At 39.9% G+C, this 20,919-nt stretch overlaps 2 protein-coding genes across 3 annotated transcripts; both read right to left on the bottom strand.

Annotated features, from left to right (window-relative positions):
- Positions 1 to 158: 158 nt before the first annotated feature.
- LOC126778521 (lysophosphatidylserine lipase ABHD12-like) lies at positions 159 to 15,984 on the bottom strand. Of its 2 annotated transcripts, none has more exons than XM_050502158.1 (10): positions 15,800 to 15,984; positions 14,419 to 14,537; positions 10,709 to 10,822; positions 8,621 to 8,761; positions 7,890 to 7,982; positions 7,630 to 7,767; positions 6,944 to 7,098; positions 1,338 to 1,505; positions 690 to 817; positions 159 to 291 (listed from the first exon to the last, which is right to left on the bottom strand). In XM_050502158.1, coding segments are annotated over exons 1-10 (1,083 nt in total). In that variant the 5' UTR covers positions 15,802 to 15,984; the 3' UTR covers positions 159 to 266. The 2 variants fall into 2 exon arrangements, with proteins under 2 accessions (XP_050358115.1, XP_050358113.1); XM_050502156.1 differs by having other exon boundaries at positions 15,583 to 15,982.
- Positions 15,985 to 16,246: 262 nt separating this feature from the next.
- LOC126778539 (uncharacterized) lies at positions 16,247 to 17,256 on the bottom strand. Its single transcript, XM_050502198.1, has one exon. It carries the CDS (start codon positions 17,194 to 17,196, stop codon positions 16,249 to 16,251), a length of 948 nt encoding a protein of 315 aa, XP_050358155.1. The 5' UTR covers positions 17,197 to 17,256; the 3' UTR covers positions 16,247 to 16,248.
- Between the last annotated feature and the right edge of the window lie 3,663 nt (positions 17,257 to 20,919).

Raw genomic sequence — 20,919 nt, forward strand, 5'->3', positions numbered from 1 at the left:
CCCGGACTACGGCAGGGTACCACAAACATATAATTATTAAAACACTTGTGCACAATAATCCTGTGCCCGCAATAAATGGCCGCTGTGGCCGGAATTGGTTAGGGGGAAATCACCCATTATTTACAGACACACCCATATATACAATAAATAAAACAAAATACTATGAAATATTTTATTCCAAACAATGTGTACAATCTGCAAAAGCACTTTCCACACCCGTGAGATCGCTGAAGCGCGAGTTTTAACTAGATTAAAATTAGTAATTTTCACCGATGACTTGAAACGAATTCGCTGAAACAAAAACAAAAATTTCATTAAATATTTTTAAATTGCGTTATAAATTTTTAATATTGCTTTTAAAGCAACTTAAGAGAATACACATATACTAATATTAATTATAAATGCACACACGGCCAGTATCATAGGCCGGTGCCTTTACGCCTAAGCTGAACGTCCTTATGGGTCGCCTCGTATGGGAGGACGTTTAATCCGCCCACTGGGCAGTAAACGGTTTAAGATTGAACGTAATATTACGTCAGCTCCATATAAAGGGTTAAAATTAATCTAAATAGTAATTAATTGGTAACTTTTTACAATCAGGTTCGAGGTGGTTTTTTTTTAAATAATTGTAATCGGTTAATATAACAAAAGGATACAGTTAGTATATAAAAAAGTTAGAAAGTTCTCACCCAACGACTTCGGAGAGATCTTTAGCGAGACAGATCCATTTGTGCCCCAGGTTTTCCTTTTCGTCGTACGAATGTAACTTGATGGTCGCTCCGCCGGCGGCGCGGGACTCCAGCACGGAGCGGTAGAGCTGGACACGGATACGATTTTATAATTTCAGTAATAAACATACAGTTTTTAAACTACAACGACTATGTAGACTTTTGCCGGAGATGCCGTCTACTCCTCCCAGGGGCGCTGGTTCACAACTAGTTAGTACATAGCAGGTTATTGATTATAGCACACTTGGGTAAGCATCACATGCACACACATAGTAGGGTAGTGCATAGACACACACAGATATTCACTAGTGGTAGAGCTTTGTGCAAGCTCGTCTAGGTAGGTACCACCCACTCATCAGATATTCTACCGCAAAACAGCAGGACCTGGTATTGTTGTGTACCGATTTGAAGGGTGAGTGAGCCGGTGTAATTACAGGCGCAAGGGACATAACATCTTAGTTTCCAAGGTTGGTGGCGATTTGGTGATGTAAGCGATGGTTAACATTTTTTACAATGCCAATGTCTATGGGCGATGGTGACCACTAACCATCAGGTGGCACATATGCTCGTTCGCCTGCCTATTCTACAAAAAAAAAACCAGTCGCGCACCTTGTGGCCGACGCAGTGCGGCACGATGCGGTCGTCGCGCGCGTGCAGCAGCAGCGCGGGCAGGTGCGGGGCGCGTGCGAGGTGCTTGTCGGAGCGGAACGCGTGCACGCGACACGCGGCGAACGGAGACACGAACGACGACTCGAAGTACGGCAGCCAGGACACCAGCTGCGGACCGGGCGGGGGTGGTGAGAACGAGGACTCTTTTTTATACAATTAGCAACGAGCAGATCCAACGACTTAATGATAAGTGGTCACCTTCGCCCATGGACACGTGCAATTTAAGAGTTATTGCCGACCTCGATGGTATTTGTGTATTCGTTGTTCGAAAACTGCCGTATTAGACCCACTCGCACTACGGGAAAACCTGAGGAAAAAGATCATTCGCCCCGCCAGCCTGCGCATGCGCAGAAAAAGTATTTGTGGCGAATCTATAGACTTGTCAACAGGGCTTCCACCCCCACAAATGAAAGAGCGGGAATTGCTGGCATGAAAAATTGGGGGTGGGCAGACAAAGTAGAACATTGGGATATAGAAGAAAGAAACTTGTTGTCAACTAGTTGGAGACCATCCACATTATTAACCTATGGCCCACCCATCAGGGGATGGTTTTTATGGTGTACTAAGAATAAAATTGATCATAGATCTCCCAATGGGAATGATATTGCTAGGTTAGACTTTATATGGATCATAATTTTGCATTTAATACAATTCTTTTACATAATTCAATCAATTTTTTTTCCAGCAAATTTTAAAATCAATAGCCTTAGCTAGACCAAGGCTCTCAAAGCCACCCGTTTGGGATATTAAACTACTATTTACTTGGCTACAGACCACCTCTAACAAAAATACATTATTTGATATTTCTAGACGTACTGCACTTATTTTATTATTATCATCTGTTCACAGATTATATGACATGTGCCGTGCAGTGACGGAGAAAGAATACATTTCACTGCCCCTCTCTTTCCCATGGGTGTCGTAAGAGGCGACTAAGGGATATCTGAGCGACCATCTGCTCATCTGGTGGTAGGATGCTAACATCCGCCTGGCTTGTTACCACCGTACGCATGGTGAAAAACTCTCGAAGTGGCTTGCAGCCGCGTTTCGAGGTCAGCCAGCGTACAGCCAGAGCCCGAGCGAGTATTGCCGCGATGGGTGTTGGTCCAATTGGAGACGGTTGTTGAATCAATTACGGGGGAAACTGTATTGACCTGCCGGACAGGGAGACCCGAAGAAACGGCTGTTCCGCTGGCCGCCCGTGGCAAAGTACAGGGGCCCGAGCGTGCCTAACCAGCTCGTGAGGCTGCCCCACCAGGCCACGCATAATCTCGGGGTGGACCGTCGTGCCGGTTGGTGACCGGTAGGTGGGGTCCCGGCGGCCACTTCCGGGGGGGTTCGGGGGCCCTTCCGTCCGGCGGGTCAGTGTATTTTTCCTTTTGGCAACCACTTGGGGAAACACGCCTCCACACTTTGCCCATCCCTATCGTGGCAATACATCGCTCGCTTCACGTCTCTTTTCCATTTCATTTTTCCCAAATGGCGCAACAAAACAGAAATAACTGTCGTACAGCGGTACACACACCCACCATACCCTCGCTGTTTGAGGTCGAGTTCTCTAACATCCGAGGACACCACACTAACCTCAACGCTGTCCACCACCATCTCGAGACAGCACGGCCAGCAATGTTGTTTCTCACGGAGACACAAATACTCCGTCCTGCCGATACCAGCTACCTTAATTATCCCGGCTACACGCTTGAAAAATCCTTCAAAGCGAAAGCCGGAGTATGCTTGTTCGTCAGGACGGATGTTTGCTGTCACCGACTGCGCTGCTTGGAGGACCCCTCCTTCTCCATGTTGGTGGTACGTGTGGACCTGGTTCGTCAGAGCCGAGTCTACGTGTGCCTCTACAGATCCCACAATGGTGACTTGGAGACAAGCCGATTATTTGACCATCTTAGTCGGGTGGCAGATGCTGCGCAAGAGCAATTTCCTAACGCGGAATTGGTGTTTTTGGGGGATTTTAATGCTCACCACGAATCCTGGTTGAAATCCCTCAAAACTGACCATGCTGGAAGGACTGCTCATGCTTTTGCTCTCACACATGACGACCCAACTGGTTGATCAGCCCACCAGGATCCCAGACATTGATGGGCAAGCACCTTCTCTACTGGACCTTCTGCTGACTTCTCACCCGGTGGAATATCAGGTTGTGGTTCAGGCTCCTCTTGGCTCTTCGGATCACAGCCTTATTTCTACCAGAGTGCCACAGGCCAAGCTGCCGCCACTAGCGGTATGCAAACGTCGCGTTTGGCACTATAAGTCGGCGGATTGGGACGGCGCGATTACTATGCGTCGGTCCCTTGGAAGGAACGTTGCTTCAGTGGGAATGACCCGACAGCTAGTGCCACTGCTGTTGCTGGCGAGATCATGCTGGGAATGGAATACTACATTCCTAGCTCAGATCTCGTCAGTAGGAGTACGCGTAACCGTTGGTTCACTCGTGAATGTGCCGATGCTGTATCATCTAAGCAGGCGGCATATCGCAAGTGGATCAACGGCTGCATTAGCGGGGCATCTAACATTGACTCACTGAAAGCAAACTATAATAAAAATTCCAAGTCCTGTAGAAAGGCATACACGAGAGCGGATGCACAGCGCATTATACAGATTGGTCATGGCCTTGTTTCGCATCCTAGGGGCTCCCGTAGCTTCTGGCGTCTGACCAAGTCTGTGCAAAACAATTTCTGCCAACCTTCGCTGCCACCGCTCAGAAATCCGGACGGATCGCTAGCTCACAGTCCGCAAGAGCAAGCTGATCTCCTGGCTAAGCTCTTTGCCGACAATTCCGTCATCGATGATTGTAGTGCACTGCCACCTACAATACCTGCATGTGGCCATACGATGCCTGACATTAAAATCAGGCAACGTGATGTGCGTGCGGAGCTGCAATCACTTGATGTACGGAAAGCTAGCGGTCCCGATGGAATACCAGCCATAGTGCTGAAGAAGTGCGTAGCGGAGCTGTCTCCTGTGTTAACGCGCCTGTTCCAACTTTTTCTCTCTTCGGGAAGTGTGCCGGAGGCTTGGAGAAGAGCTAATGTGCAAGCGGTTGGACCCGGCAAATTATCGGCCAATAGCTATCACCTCAGTACTTTGTAAGGTGATGGAACGGATTTTAAACAACCAACTGATCCATTACGGTACGGGTACGGGTACGGGTACGGTACGGGGTACGGGTTTCGACCAAAACGGTCCACAGGTGATCTTCTAGCGTACGTAACACACCTCTGGGATGAAGCTATCGACAAGCATGGAGAATCGTTGGCTGTCAGCCTCGATATCTCCAAAGCTTTCCACAGGATCTGGCACAGAAGTCTTCTCTCCAAGCTGCCGGCATATGGTCTGCCTGCTCAGCTATGCACCTGGATTGCCAGCTTCCTACACAAGCGTAGCCTTCGTGTTTTAGTTGATGGTTGCGCTTCACAATTCTATGTAGTGAATGCTGGGGTCCCCCAGGGATCTGTGCTATCTCCCACACTCTTTCTTTTGCATATCAATGATATGCTCTCTCTTGCGTCTGCATAGCAATGTATAGCAATTACATTGCTATGCAGACGATAGTACAGTGCATGGTGGATACCACGGACGCGCAGTGGCTGGGCGAGCGGAAATTGAGGAGAGGCGGAAGAATCTTGTCATTGAACTCGATAGGACGTTAGAGCTCATCGCCAAATGGGGCTCTGATAATCTTGTTGAGTTTAATGCCAAGAAAACACAGGTATGCGCTCTCACGGCGAAAAAGTCAACATTTTCCCCTCTTCCCTCCCTCTGTGGTACTCCGCTGATGATGCAAAGCAAAATCGCCATGCTGGGGATTGACGTTCGCTGCGACCTTAGTCCAAGGGATTACATCGAGGCTGTTATAAAAACAGCTTCACGGAAACTCGGAGTTCTGAACAAGGTGCGGCGTTTTTTCACGCCACAACAACTGTGCCTGCTGTACAAAACACAGGTACGGTCTTGCGTGGAATATTGCTCGCACCTTTGGGATGGCTCCGCTAAGTACCTACTTGAGGCCTTGGACCGGTTGCAGCGACGTGCCGTACGCATTATTGGCGACGTAAAGGTCACAAACACCCTTGAACCTTTACAATTGCGTCGTGAGATAGCAGCACTGAGCGCTTTCTATCGACTATATCACGGCGAGTGCTCTGAGGAATTATTCTCTCTAATTCCTGCTTCCCCCTTCCTTCTTAAGTCCACGCGAGCTGGTTCTCGATGTCACCGCCTAACTGTGACATCAATTCCATCGCGAACAAAGAAATTTGGCAACTCCTTTCTTTGTCGCACTTCCAAAAAATGGAATTCCTTACCAGCTCACGTGTTCCCCTCCTCTTACAACCCGGGTTCCTTCAAACGAGGCGTGAAGAGGCATCTTGCGGGCCGGCAAGGCGAAGGCGGCTAGTGCAGAACGTTTTTCCCGTCTGTACTGGCCGTCGTCGCGTTTGGACTCTACTACCACTTACCAACAGGTGGAGTAGAGTCATTTGCCCTCCCGGCGAATATAAAAAAAAAAAAAAAGACTTAACATTACTAAGAATTTTTAAAGAAAATTTAATACAAGATGACAATGAAATTACTTTGTGGCCTGAATTTGGTTCAAAAAGAGATACAGCTACCTACCAACAATCTGGTTGGCGTTTACTGGCTCATTCGGATTCAAAGATATATAGTATTGCATATTAGATCTCTTTAAGATTAACAATAAACTTAAGATTAACGTTGAAATGCATTTTTCATCGATACAAAATCTTATGACAACACCATCGGTATTCAACGTATCGAGGCCGCATTACGAACATTCTGAATTATGTTTATATTAAACGAATACCTAAAACTAGCCTGTAAAAGTTAACTGTTTTATTCTCAAAGTAAAAACTTATATATACGAAAAAAATTACTACTAAGGTACTCACATTAAAAAGCTCGTCACGAAAATATATATTTTCCTGAGTTCTATTTATTGAATTAGTATGTTATGGTACTGTATATATATATATATGAACTTTTTTTTCATACTAACCGAAATATAAATAAAAAAAAAAACGCGTAAATACAGGCGCAACTGTATGGGCGAGAGAGCAACGTTGGGCGATGTGACGTCACGCGTCGATCGTTTGCTCCAGAAAAGATTTTAAGAACTTTTAATAATTGTAAAAAAATAATTTTTGCAGATATCGTAAATTTTTTTCGCCATTTTTTTTTTTATATTTTTATATGATTTTTTGAAATCATAAAAAAATATCATCTTCCTAATTGTTTATAGGGTGTAATATAGCAGAGCTTTATAAAAAAAACGCATGGAATATGTTAATCAATAGTTTGTTTATCCTGATATTAGCGTGATGGAATAAAATCCGAACCGTATCCTCAAAAAGGGGAAGGGAAGGCCTTTAGCCCAGCAGTGGGACATTCACGCTGTTACGGTTTGCTCAGCAAACCCACTGGACACCAGTGGCCGTTTTCCATTTTTTATTAGGTAACTGATTGACAGCCAATATAATGTTATTGTCAAAAGGAAGGTGAAAATATACACTCACCTTAGCCAAAGGATGATAATGTACTTCATCTTCTAAATTATTAAATGGCGCTTCTAATATCAGTCCATTTGGTAGCGGCAGAGGTTTCGGACGTTCTAGAATGTTCTTCGATAGCTTGTCCAGGTTCCCGAGGAGATGTGAAGATATGCCCGTACCTGGAACGGACATCGATGCAAGATTAATACAAGATACCACTTCGTGATAGGGGTTTGGGAATGGTACCACCCGCTGATCACATATTCTACCGCCAAACAGCAATACTTAGTATTGTTCTGTTGCGGTTTGAAGGGTGGGATAGCCAGTTTAACTACAGATAAAAGGGTCATAACACCTTAGTTCCCAAGGTTGGTGGCGAATTGAAGATGTCAGAGACGGTTAACTTACTGTGCCACTTTCGATGAGCGATGGTGACCATTTACCATCAGGTCGCCGAGGCCACAAAATAAACGAGAATAGATGAAGACCTGAATGAAAAAATAAGAAATAATCCCGAATAGATGATGAATTAATCTGATCACATAAAAAATTCAAATAAACCTAGTTAGTGTTAATTTACGTTAAGTTGAGGTTAACACTTCTAGCACTAGGATAGGTATATAGGAATATTAGAAATCACTTTAAAAAAAAAACGAGCATTGTAACGTATTTCACATACTGCATTACTTTTTCTAGTTATATATATGTACCGAGCGAATGTCCCCATATATAAATCGGCGGTCTGGACGGAGCTTTATCAACTGTTGTGTGGAGCCAATCGTAGACGATCAGAGCATCTTCGACCACACCATCTTCGCTCGGAGTCACTTTCGTCGAGTCACCGTAACCTGATGAAAGAAACGAACATTTTAATGGCACTGGGCACTTGATTGGTAAGTGGAATACACACGCTCACAAACACGCGCGTACAGACACACGCACACACGCATACAATCCAATGAGAGCTTACCTCTGTAGTCAAAAGCAACGGTATGATAGTCCATTTGCTGAAAGAACTTATACATTTGGACCCTGTGAGACGTGGCGCGGGAATTCGAATTACCTGAAAAATACAAAACATGTTCAATATAAACAATCCTGGTTTCCGGGGCACGAGAGAAACAATGCCAACTTCCATACAAAGGTTTCTAGAACCTATAACTCGTATCGACCTTTTTTATCGCCGGAAAACGCGTTAAGCGTTCCCTCCACCTGAAAAGTTGGGATATGTGGAATCGCCGGTGTCCAAGACGCCTAGTGCGCCCCAAACATCGGAATACCCACTAAAAAACCCGCGATACCCTCTCCGTCTTTAAGAAGAGCGGGATCGCTTGCGCATGCTACCTAGACATAACTCATACCGATCTGACCCGGGGTATATGATTGTAATATATGATTTAAATCCTATATTACATATTTTGAACATTAACTAGAAAACTTGAACTAAAAATTTAAGAGATCCTTGCTATTGAGCTGAACTTCTACTGGTTTTTTTTTCAACCAACAGAAATCTTCAACAATCAATAAAACAAGCTTCTAGAAAAGAGCGAATGATCTTCAAACAGGTGAAGTCATCTTATAAACAAAAAATCAAATCAAAAATGTTTTTCATCCGTTTAAGAGCTAGGATGCTACAGATAAACACATGAATCTTCTAATACAACTTTTAGCACAGGAGAAGGAAAAGGTGATACAACATACCGTGACAGTAAAGCATGATAGGATACTTGGAGTCGGTCAATTCTGAGTCCATCAGCCTGTTCAATTCTTCCTTATCCGTGGTACCTTCGAAGTTACCTTTCAGCTTTTCGTAGGCACTTTTTGGTAATATGTGCCAGACCCCTGGAAGGGATTACCACGGTTAATTTGATCTACCAAGATTAAATATCTAATATACGATCGAAGTTTATCAATTTAATTAATCGAATATTGGATCAGCTTCACGTGACACGATGATAGACATATATTGAACACTTTGGTATGTAATAAAGTATTCAATATTACTATATATTATAAAACGAAGTTCCGCGCCACATTTGTATGTCTGTTCGATCGCAATAAACTGAATAATTGCCGAACGGTTTTTCATACGGTTTTCACCAATGGATGGAGTCATTCATGAGAAAGGTTTAAGTGTATAATTTATTAAAGTTTTGTGTTAATTGGCTGAAATATGACGATGATTGTTGAAGATGTTATGGTATGAAAAAATTATACCGAAGTTTTAACGTTGTGTGTCGCGTAAAGGAATAGAGTTTATTTATTTATTTTTTATTTAAAAACCTTTTGACCACCACAATGTGTAGTTGGAACAAAAGGCGGACTTAATGCCTGAAGGCATTCCCTACTAGTCAACCTTTAGCCTAAGCAGAAATCCATGAAGGCTGTAATTAGTAATCAAAAAGTTATATAAGAGTTATATGTATTACGAAATTAGCATTTTATCCACCCGCGCGAAGCCGGAACGGGTTTATATTTTTGGTCAATAATGGAAAAATGGTCATTTGCTTTCGTGTGGGTTGTTATCGCTGGGCTTTATAGGAAGCAAAGTCTGGCTACCACCAATTTATTTTACAGTATAAGCGGACCAAGTTAGCAAACGGTAGGTGTTTCTCTAACGACACCACATTGGAATTAGAATTAACATTAGCGCATTCATAATGTGATGAACAGCTAATATTGTTCAGTCGGTGGTGACCACATAAACAGCAGTACTTGGTATTGTTGTGTTCCTGTTTGAAGGGCGTGAGCCAGTGTAATTACAGGCACAAGGGACATAACATCTTAGTTTCCAAGCTTGGTGGCGCATTCGTGATGTAAGCGATGGTTAACATTTCTTACAATGCCAATGTCTATGGGCGTTGGTGACCACATCAGGTGGCCCATATGCTCGTCCGCCTTCCTATTCTATAAAAAATACATACATCGAACATACGCAGAAGCGTTGATTAAATAACAATAGTCGACATTTTCTCATCAGAAATAGAATCAACAATCGAATATTAATCATTTAAATTATCTTATCCATTGTTTTATAAAGCAATTAAGTATTAATGCGTAAAATGAAAAAAAAAAAACAGAACGCAAAGACGAACATCACTTATATGCAAATATATAACTATAAGAACCATTGTGTTGTTCACTGTAAAATTAGTAATTATATATGTATATAAGAGCCGAGATGGCCCAGTGGTAAGAACGCGTGAATCTTAACCGATGATCGTGAGTTCAAACCCGGGTAAGCACCACTGAATTTTAATGTGCTTAATTTGTGATTATAATTCATCTCGTGCTTCACGGTGAAGGAAAACATCGTGAGGAAAACTGCATGTGTCTAATTTCACTGAAATTCTGCCATATGTGTATTCCACCAACCCGCATTGGAGCAGCGCGGTGGAATAAGCTCCGAACCTTCTCCTCAAAAAAGGGAGAGGAGGCCTTAGCCTAGCAGTGGGACATTCACAGGCTGTTACGATATGTATATATATATGTATTTTAATTTAGATGATTATTACATATCTGTATCATAAGCGAAATATCACTCAACACGAGATCTCCAAAACTATCCGCCCGATTGACTTGAAATTTGTCACCAGTTACACCTCCCCCGAAGTAAACGCTCACTAAGAACGGATTGTACGCAAATCCTATCCAAAATACATTTTTCTTCTTATCTACCCGTGCGAAGCCAGCGATTCGCTAGTATTTTTATATATATAATCATAAAAAAAGTAACTACTAAGTTTGTTACCGGTTCGAGTTCGGTTCGAGTTATAACTACAAACTTACCTATCTTAATATCACAATTGTCTACTTTAGACTTGTATTCGATGTAGAAATTCCTTCCACCGTCCACACCGCCCGCTTTTACGTCGTCGAAGTCCACGTTCAATGGCCATTGGACTGAAATATAGTGACCAATTTTAACATTTGGTTAGGTCTTGGGTTATCACCTGTTTTTATATATATATATATATTGATTAAATCACCAACAAAGTTGTGTACTTTCTTGGTGATTTAATTGACATGAACAAAAAGCATACAAAAATAAGATTTAATTTGAAATACAAGTAATACACAAGGTGACAAACAGCTTAAAATATCAAACGAAGTCTATGGCGCTCAATAATAATTACCTCAAATATATCAAAAGAAAACATGGTTCACTAATCTATTTAATACATATAATTACTTTTATTATATATATTTTGCTTTATGCAAGCCTGTCTGGGTAGGTACCATCCACTCATCAGATATTCTACCGCAAAACAGCAGTACTTGTTATTGTTGTGTTCCGGTGTGAAGGGTGAGTGAGCCAGTGTAATTACAGGCACAAGGGACATCAACATCTTAGTTCCCGAGGTTGGTGGCGCATTGGCGATGTAAGCGATGGTTAAAATTTCTCACAATGCCAATGTCTATGGGCGTTGGTGACCACTTACTATCAGGTGGCCCATATGCTCGTCCGCCAACCTATACTATAAAAAAATACAAAGTCTACTTGTTTTTATAAAAAAAAATATCATGTCTGCCTTTATCCACGAGACAATTGATTTTGTATTTCTCTTGTTTTTTGTTACATAATGGAGTCAAATAAGATCAGAATCTTAATCAAAATTAAAAATCTTAAAAAATATAATCTTATTTCAAAAGAGCAACTACGCGGTTTTGCCGTTTCTTCTTTCTATAGGCTGCTTTCCGTAACGGTGATTGTCAAAATATTGACGATTCAAAAACGCTTTACTGTAATGTTTACTCGAATAAAGTAATTATTTGGGTACCATCCACACTAAATTCGCTGATTCGCTCTTGATTATTTTGTAAAGTTAGAATTAATAGAAGTATTTTTATTAAAAGTGACGAAAACACGAAATTAGGTAATTTTAATTTAAAGAAATCCGGTTCAAGACATTAATTACATGGAAATTCGGTGTTAGCAAAAAAAGGTCACGTGAAATTTACTATTGTTTTTTTTTATAACCTAGCCTAGTGGACTGGTAATTGGCAATGTTCTGCGCGTTGCTATACCGTGAGAACTCATCCGTTAAATGTTGACAACCAGCGTTTGGTGATATTTAATAATAATAATAATAATGTCCTCCAGACCGATTTCGGCCACGGCGGCCAATCTCAAGTGAGATTACGCCAACTACGCAGGTGATATTATAGTGCATAAGTTTGTGCGCAAACACTAGTGCACTCTATTCCCTAACTCTCATAATTTGATGGGACGGCAATCCGATACGACCGGAAAGAGTTCAGGGGCAGGACCAACGGCTTTACGTGCTTTCCGAGGCACGAGTGTACACACTTCCAACTTCCAGACTCCGGGCTGCTACTGAGAATTTTCTGACAGAAAAACCCAATAACTTTTTATTGGCCCAACCTGGAAATTGAACCCAGGACCGCGGCCTTACATCAAGCAACTAGACCAACGAGGCAGTGGATTTATATATATAGTATAGTATAGTAACAGCCTGTTAATGTCCCACTGCTGGGCTAAGGCCTCCCCTCCCTTTTGAGAAGAAGGTTTGGAGCTTATTCCACCACGCTGCTCCAATGCGGGTTGGTAGAATACACATGTGGCATAATTTCAATGAAATTAGGCACATGCAGGTTTCCTCACGATGTTTTCCTTCACCGTCAAGCACGAGATGAATTATAAACACAAATTAAGCACATGAAAATTCAGTGGTGCTTGCCCGGGTTTGAACCCGCGATCATCGGTTAAGATGCACGCGTTCTAACCACTAGGCCATCTCGGCTTTATATGAAATGGATTTATATGAAATGTTAATAATGGATTTATATGAAATGATTTATATGAAATTGGATTTATATGAAATGTTATAATTATTATGATCCTGCTTGTTGCTTGTTACTTTCTACATTTCACGATCGTTTTCTGGTGAGTTTCGCGTTTGTTCTCACAGAATAGCCTACTGACGCGGTAACTACTTGTATTCTGATTGTAGGTAACTGTTAACAATCCAACTGGGCTGATACAGGGAATTCCTCGACCGAAAAACCAAACTATTTTTATTGACACGGGAATTGAACTTTGGAATTCTTGATATGATATAAGATAGACTAAACCATGACCAGTAGAATATTGTTACTCATTAGACTCACGTACCTAACGTGAGTATGGACTTTCAACCGCGTAACTATCATACATAACACCGGCATAATCTTATCGCTATTCGATTATATATTATAAGCAATTAATATAACTGAATACGTTTTTGCAGAAATTATACACACATTATTTTAACGATATTTCAAAACATATTATTTTCGCCAGTTATAAAGAATATACAAAGGTTTTGTTTAAATGTTACGAAATACGTCAGAGATAAAAAAAAAACCGACGCAAGTTCTTGCGGTGAGCGAGAAAGGAAGAGTGGTCACTTACATGTTTTTTTTTTCATGTAAATCAGTCACTTGCAACGACGAGAATCACTGTGCCATAAAATATATGCATAGCAACAATTAAAAATGTAATATTAAAATCTATTGTATGATTTGTATTAAACGTTCCGTTTGCGAAAGGGAGGCGGGAGGTGTTGGGTATATTATGTCCATTTCTGTACCCTCGAGAAATTTAAAAAGTAAGCTAAATATACGATACAAAGAATGTTCGATTGTGTCACTTGAACGGAATAATAATCGATTTTTTTAATAGTGACGTACGTAATTAGTATTTCGAACATAAGCGTTTACGACTTTCTATAGAAACTGCTAAGGATACTGCAGTTCTTTAGACTTGCGTAAATAGTTCTATAACAAAACCTTTTTTTATAGTATTAGGTAGGCTGACCAGTTGGCCACCTTACGGGAAGTAGTCACCACTGCTCCAAGACTTGTGATATTAACAATCCCCTTACATCACCCTGTAACAGGGTTTTTACGGGGTTTGAACTCAAGACCTTAAGATGTGTGGCCTAATAGCTATACAACAAATCTATGAGGCAATCAACACTTCAGTAACACAGAGTTCACAAAATTTTACTGTTAATTAAGTTATAAAGTATATGACTGCCTCGTTGGTCTAGTGGCTTGATGTAAGGGCGCAGACCCGGAGGTCCTGGGTTCAAATCCCAGGTCGGACCAATAAAAAGTTATTGGGTTTTTCTGTCCGAAAATTCTCAGTAGCAGCCCGGGTCTGGATGTTGGAAGCGTGTACACTCTCGTGCCTCGAAAAGCACGTAAAGCCGTTGGTCCTGCGCCTGATCTCTTTCCGGTCGTGTCGGATGGCCATCCCATCGGATTGTGAGGGTGAGGAAAGAGAGAGTGCACCTGTGTTTGCGCACACAATTGGCCGCCGTGGCCGAAATCGGTCTGGAGGACATTAATAAAGTATATACATGTAGTAAATTATATATAGCTATATAATTATGGTGTACATAGTCATAATAATTGTTATTGTAAAAAAAATTACATATGCAAAAAATAAAAAAAATACCTTGATGTTATCAAGATTATATTATATTGCTTACCAAAGTTAGCAAATATCAGGTGACGTCTAAAAGTTTTCGAGTATTTGAATATCAGTGGTACAACAGCTACATGAAACACGAAAATACCGGCTGTTATTGAGGCCCCGAGTAGAAGCGCCCTGGAAGAGGAAATTATATACTTTTTAAATTGTACAAAGAGACAATTATTTTTTTAATAATTGACAAATTATGAAATGATTAGTATTAATAAGTGTCTTAAAAATGCTCATAAAACACAACACACACATGCAAATAGACACACACACACACACGAACATACATACACACACACGCACACACACACACACACACACATTATAAAAACGAGTTACAGGCAAAAAAAATCTTGCATTGGGCAACATTGGGTTTGTAAAAAGATAATTAGACATGTCTCAGAATACCCATACCTTAACATTTATGAAATTAAATATTTCATAGTTTTATTAAATGCAATGTATTAAATAATAATGATTCCCTTTTTGTCTGCCATAGACAACTTGTGCAGGACGTAAGAGGATATTCAATTCAAGAAGCATAACAGCACTTTTTTTCTTCCAATAAGAATGTACTCAAAAATCTTCATTAATGGTCTTGCTCTTATTCCATTTATTTTGTATAAGTGATGTTGTTTTAACGTTCGAACAATAACTCATATTAATTACATATATTGATGTGTGAAACACAAAATATTTAGCTTTGTCGGCTCTTATAAGACTTAAAATTCAAGTTGAGTTGGTGTTCTACTGACAATAATAATATTCTTTATTCTACCACAAATATATAAATTACCAGATACCATATAAATAATACAAAATCATTTATAATTACAATAAAATCATACCAGTATCTACATAACTATTATGGTTAATTTTTAAAACTTCAATTCTAAGCCGAGCTGTTTATAATCCTACACAGTAACTTTAAATATTGAGTCAAAGATAACTGTGGTGTCATGAATATTCACTTATTACTAACATCATTTCTAAATATATATATTATTTTTTTTGTTTTATTAATTTATTTAGGGTAGATGTTATTATAATTATTATTCTAAAATAAAATCGCCTAATGACTGAATATTAAAAAAACTTACAAGATATTTTATCTGAATTGATGAATTTTTCATGTTAATCCTAACATTTTAATTAAAAAAAAAATACTTACGCGAAAGTGTATATAGGCACGCAGATTAAAACACCTTGCATTTTAATTTTATTAATTTAAAGAAAAATGCAATGACAATGCAGAACAAGAAAGTTATTACGTGAAAAGTTAATTAATTTCTAGATATTTAATAATTTGTTTTAATGAAATAATATTAATATGTTTAATATATATTGATGTAATACGTGTGTAGTACGAAAGATTTTATAACACTAACATTTTATACAAAGTCTTATATCCAATTAAGGCTATTGCGGTTATGAAAAACACGTAATTTTATTTCCGGGATATTTCTTAAACTTTCGGCAAAATGACCGTGACGTGATATCGAAATGAAAATCACGAACGGACTGTCATGAGTGTCATGTGTCAACAAAGTGAGCTAACCCCGAATAAAAACTTAGCTTCGATGTTGCTACTGGACTTTTATGCAAAGTAAAGATAAATCTTCATTTAAAACTTTTTGTACATTAAAAACGCATGAACTATTTGTCAAACGTGACACAAGCAATATATTTTGCATTAGAAATTTTATTTTTTAACGTCGTAATACTTATGAAAAATACGAAACTGTCAAAACAACTTTATTTACAAATAACAACATTAAAGCGATCTCGTGTTGCCAACTTTTTTAAAGAGGAAAATAAAAAATAACTTATTTTTAAATTATTTTATTGTTGCTGTTTTATTTATAATACTTAATGATTTTTTGAGCTTCCTTTGATGGAATCGTTTATTTATGAATATCATGGGCATCTGCTTACCCGTACTATTATCAATCACGTCTAAAACTGGATCTGTATAAGACTTAATTTCAATAGCTTCAGTTATAATAATTTCATTATTCAATTTAGCCGCTTTCATTATGTTTGATATGTTTGGTGCATAAAAATGATATTTTCCATATACTCTTGCGTAATTAATAACCAAATTTCCTATAAGACTAGAGGTATATTTAACTTTAAGTAGAATTACAGTTCTTTTAGCGGTTAGTTTAGTCGTGACAGTGTTACCTGGTGCGATATTTATAAAACCAACATTACTCATTCCAAATATTGATTTCTTTGATTTGAAATTATTATCCATCCATTTATTTGTGAAATTTAATTTAGTTTTATAATGATCTACGATGATATTGTAGTATATGTCATCATGGAATCCATCTTTATCCCAAAAAGAGGATATTATTGTTTCGACTGGCTCGTGCAAATTCACTTTGATTTTCGCTTTCCTGGTTGTATTATTGATATAATTACGTGATTTTAATTCAACTTTCTCATTTACAATGTCGATAATTTTAGCACTTTTTATATACAATTTTCTATGTATTTCTTTCCATTTATAATTAGAGTATAAATTGCCATATGTAGTTGGATCTTTAAGGAATATATTATCAGGTGCTTTGCCAAGTTCGATTCTTAAGCCTTTGTTCAAATTATAATCAGTTATATTGTAAATCTTTACTTCCTTTTCACTAACTAATTTCATATCAGTACCATTAAAAGACACTGCAGTACCTCCCTTACTTGAGGCAACTTTTATGTTTATATTAATTCTAGCGTGACATTTTACAAAAATCAATATACAAACAAAATAATTTATTAATAAATTCATTTTATATAAATGATATCACTAACTTTATTGATGTAACAGTTTATATTAACTGATTATAAAATTATATAAGATCTTCATTTATTGACGACTAATAAGCCTATCTAATCTGTGTAAACAAGTAATCCATAAAACTTAGTACAAGTTTGTATGGATTACTTGTTTACACACCAGGAGAAGAAATGGCAGAAAGAGAGAATAAAGAATTACTTATTTAGAATTTAACCTTATTCAATTAAAATAACTTATAAATATACTTTTTCAGAATCGATAAATAAGTTACATCAAAGTGGGTAATATTATTTTTTTTTAATTTAATGTGAATGCCTGCCAGTCAGGGCCCTGAATAAACGTCACCTTACGATATTAAACATATTTCGAATCAATAAACAAACATAAATGTCTTTTCGTTTTAATTGAGTGATAAAAATAAAACTAGAAATATCTATTGACCTATTTATCATATCAAAAGGTCAAGTTTAAATCAACTGTCATACATACATTACATTACATTATAGTATGTATACAAAATATATAAACAGGAAAATAATAATTAAAATAAATTAAACTTTGAGTAAATTCGTATATATATTTATAATATATTTCAAAATATTAAATAAATTATTTTTTTATTATGGGGGGAGGAAGACAATTGGGTCGCGTACCAAGGTGGAACTAGGAACAAGGAAATTAACGTCCTAACCAAATGAAATTACAATTATTAAAATCAAAATTAATGATGTTCACCTTTTTGCCGTCCACTGCTCAACGAAAGCCATCATATCGAAGCATAGAACGCCAACCATCCCAATCTTGGGCAGTCCGCATCCATCCCGTATCTGCCACCTTTTTTAAATCGTCGGTCCATCTTGTCACAGGGCGTCCTACGTTTGCTTAAGGTGGTCTCCACTGTAACACGTGTCAGCTACATCGGCCATCAATGCGCCTGGAGACATGACCAAGCCACTTCCACTTCAGCGAGCTAATTCTACGCGCGATGTCGGTGACTTTAGTTCTCTGGCGAATGTCCTCATTTCGGATTCTATCTGCCAGAGAAACCCTAAGCATCGCGCGTTCCATTGCTCGCTGAGCCTTAAATTTGTGGACGCACTGATTAAAGACCCTGGTCTTAAGCGACTGTGGGATCGACGATTCAAAAATATGACGTAACCTCCCGAATGTCGCCCAACCCAAACGTATTCTTCTTTTAGCCTCCTTCTCAAAGTTGTGCTGGCCAAGTTGTATAGTTTGGCCCAGGTAGATATATTCCTGCACAACTTCAAGTGGAGAGCCATTTACGACCACTGGTCTTCTCAATGTTCATCCAGAGACCTACTTGTAGAATCGCTTAGGTTGTTTAGCATCTCCTCCAAATCCTGCAGAGTCTCCGCCATGATGACAATGTCGTTGGCAAATCGCAGATGTGTAATGAGTTATCCATTTATATTAATGCCGCGTCCGTTCCAATCGAGTGTCTTGAAGACGTCCTCCAATGCATTGGTAAAAAGTTTCGGTGAGATTATATTCCCCTGTCTTACCCCACGATGCAATTGGATCATCACACTAATAAAATGATCAAATATAAAATTATTTAATCATTTTATTAGTATGATGATTTATTAATTAAAAACACTATTTGCATTAAATAACGCAATAGTGTTAATGTAGTTTTGTTTTATTTTATATTGTAGAGACGTCATCGATTCTTAAGATACTGACAGCCATCCATTTATTTATTTATTTTATTTAACACTTTTTGCACAACATATACATAAAATGAAAGAAGTAGGAAACAATCAAAGAAAAAGAAAATAAAAATGGTGCGCAAAGGCGGTCTTATCGCTTATAGCGATATTTAACAGACAATATATATATATATTATATAATATATATATATATACTATATAATTATTATATAGCATATACATATTATGTATAATTATAGAGTATAAAATTATATATAGATAAATTATAAACCACATACTATTTCATACATACATACATACCTTACTTGGAAATGGACAAATAATAGCTCTTCAAGCGGTATTTAAAAATTATCCGTGCAGTGACGGAGAAAGAATACATTTCACTGCCCCTCTCTTTCCCATGGGTGTCGTAAGAGGCGACTAAGGGATATCTGAGCGACCATCTGCTCATCTGGTGGTAGGATGCTAACATCCGCCTGGCTTGTTACCACCGTACGCATGGTGAAAAACTCGTGAAGTGGCTTGCAGCTGCGTTTCGAGGTCAGCCAGCGTACAGCCAGTTCCCGAGCGAGTATTGCCGCGACGGGTGTTGGTCCAGTGGAGAAGGCTGTTGAACCAATGCCGGGGGAAACTGTATTGACCTGCCGGACAGGAAGACCTGAAGAAACGGCTGTTCCGCTGGCCGCCCGTGGCATAGTACAGGGGCCCGAGCGTGTCTAACCAGCTCGTGAGGCTGCCCCACCAGGCCACGCATAATCTCGGGGTGGACCGTCGTGCCGGTTGGTGACCGGAAGGTGGGGTCCCGGCGGCCACTTCCGGGGGGGTTCGGGGGCCCTTCCGTCCGGCGGATCAGTATATTTTCCCTTTTGGCAACCATTTGGGAAAACACGCCTCCATACTTTGCCCATCCCTATCGTGGCAATACGTCGCTCACTTCACGTCTCTTTTCCTTATTTTTCCAAATGGTAGCGCAACTAAGAAATAACGGTCGTTCAGCGGTGCACACCCCCACCATACCCACGCTGTTTGAGGTCGAGTTCTCTAACATCCGAGGACTCCACGCTAACCTCAACGCTGTCCACCACCATCTCGAGACAGCACGGCCAGCAGTGTTGTTTCTCACGGAGACGCAAATACTCCGCCCTGCCGACACCAGCTACCTTAACTATCCCGGCTACATGCTTGAAGAATCTTTCAAAGCGAAAGCCGGAGTATGCTTGTTCGTCAGGGCGGAATACCACTACTGGATCTTCTGCTGACTTCTCACCCGGTGGAATATCAGGTTGTGGTTCAAGCTCCACTTGGTTCTTCGGATCACGGCCTTATATCTACCAAAGTGCCACAGGCCAAGCTGCCGCCATCAGCGGTATGCAAACGTCGCGTTTGGCACTATAAGTCGGCAGATTGGGACGGTATGCGCGATTACTATGCGTCAGTCCCTTGGAAGGAACGTTGCTTCAGTGGGAATGACCCGACAGCTAGTGCCGCTGCTGTTGCTGATGAGATCATGTTAGGAATGGAATACTACATTCCTAGCTCAGATCTCATCAGTAGGGGTACGCGTAACCGTAGGTTCACTCGTGAATGTGCCGACGCTGTATCATCTAAGCACGTGGCATATCGCGCGTGGATCAACGGCTGCGTTAGCGGGGCATCTAACATTGACTCACTGATAGCAAACTACAATAAAAATTCCAAGTCCTGTAGGAAGGCATACACGAGAGCGGATGCACAGCGCATTGTACAGATTGGTCATGACCTTATTTCGCATCCTAGGGGCTCCCGTTGCTTCTGGCGTCTGACCAAGTCTGTGCAAAACAATTTCTGCCAACCTTCGCTGCCACCGCTCAGAAATCCGGACGGATCGCTAGCTCACAGTCCGCAGGAGAAAGCCGACCTCCTGGCTAAACTCTTTGCCGACAACTCTGTGATCGATGATTGTAGTGCGCTGCCATCAACAATACCTTCATGTGGCCACACGATGCCTGACATCAAAATCAGGCAACGTGATGTGCGTGCG

The sequence above is a fragment of the Nymphalis io genome, chromosome 26 (genome assembly GCF_905147045.1).
Source record: "Nymphalis io chromosome 26, ilAglIoxx1.1, whole genome shotgun sequence".
In the NCBI taxonomy this organism is placed as follows: Eukaryota; Metazoa; Arthropoda; class Insecta; order Lepidoptera; family Nymphalidae; genus Nymphalis; species Nymphalis io.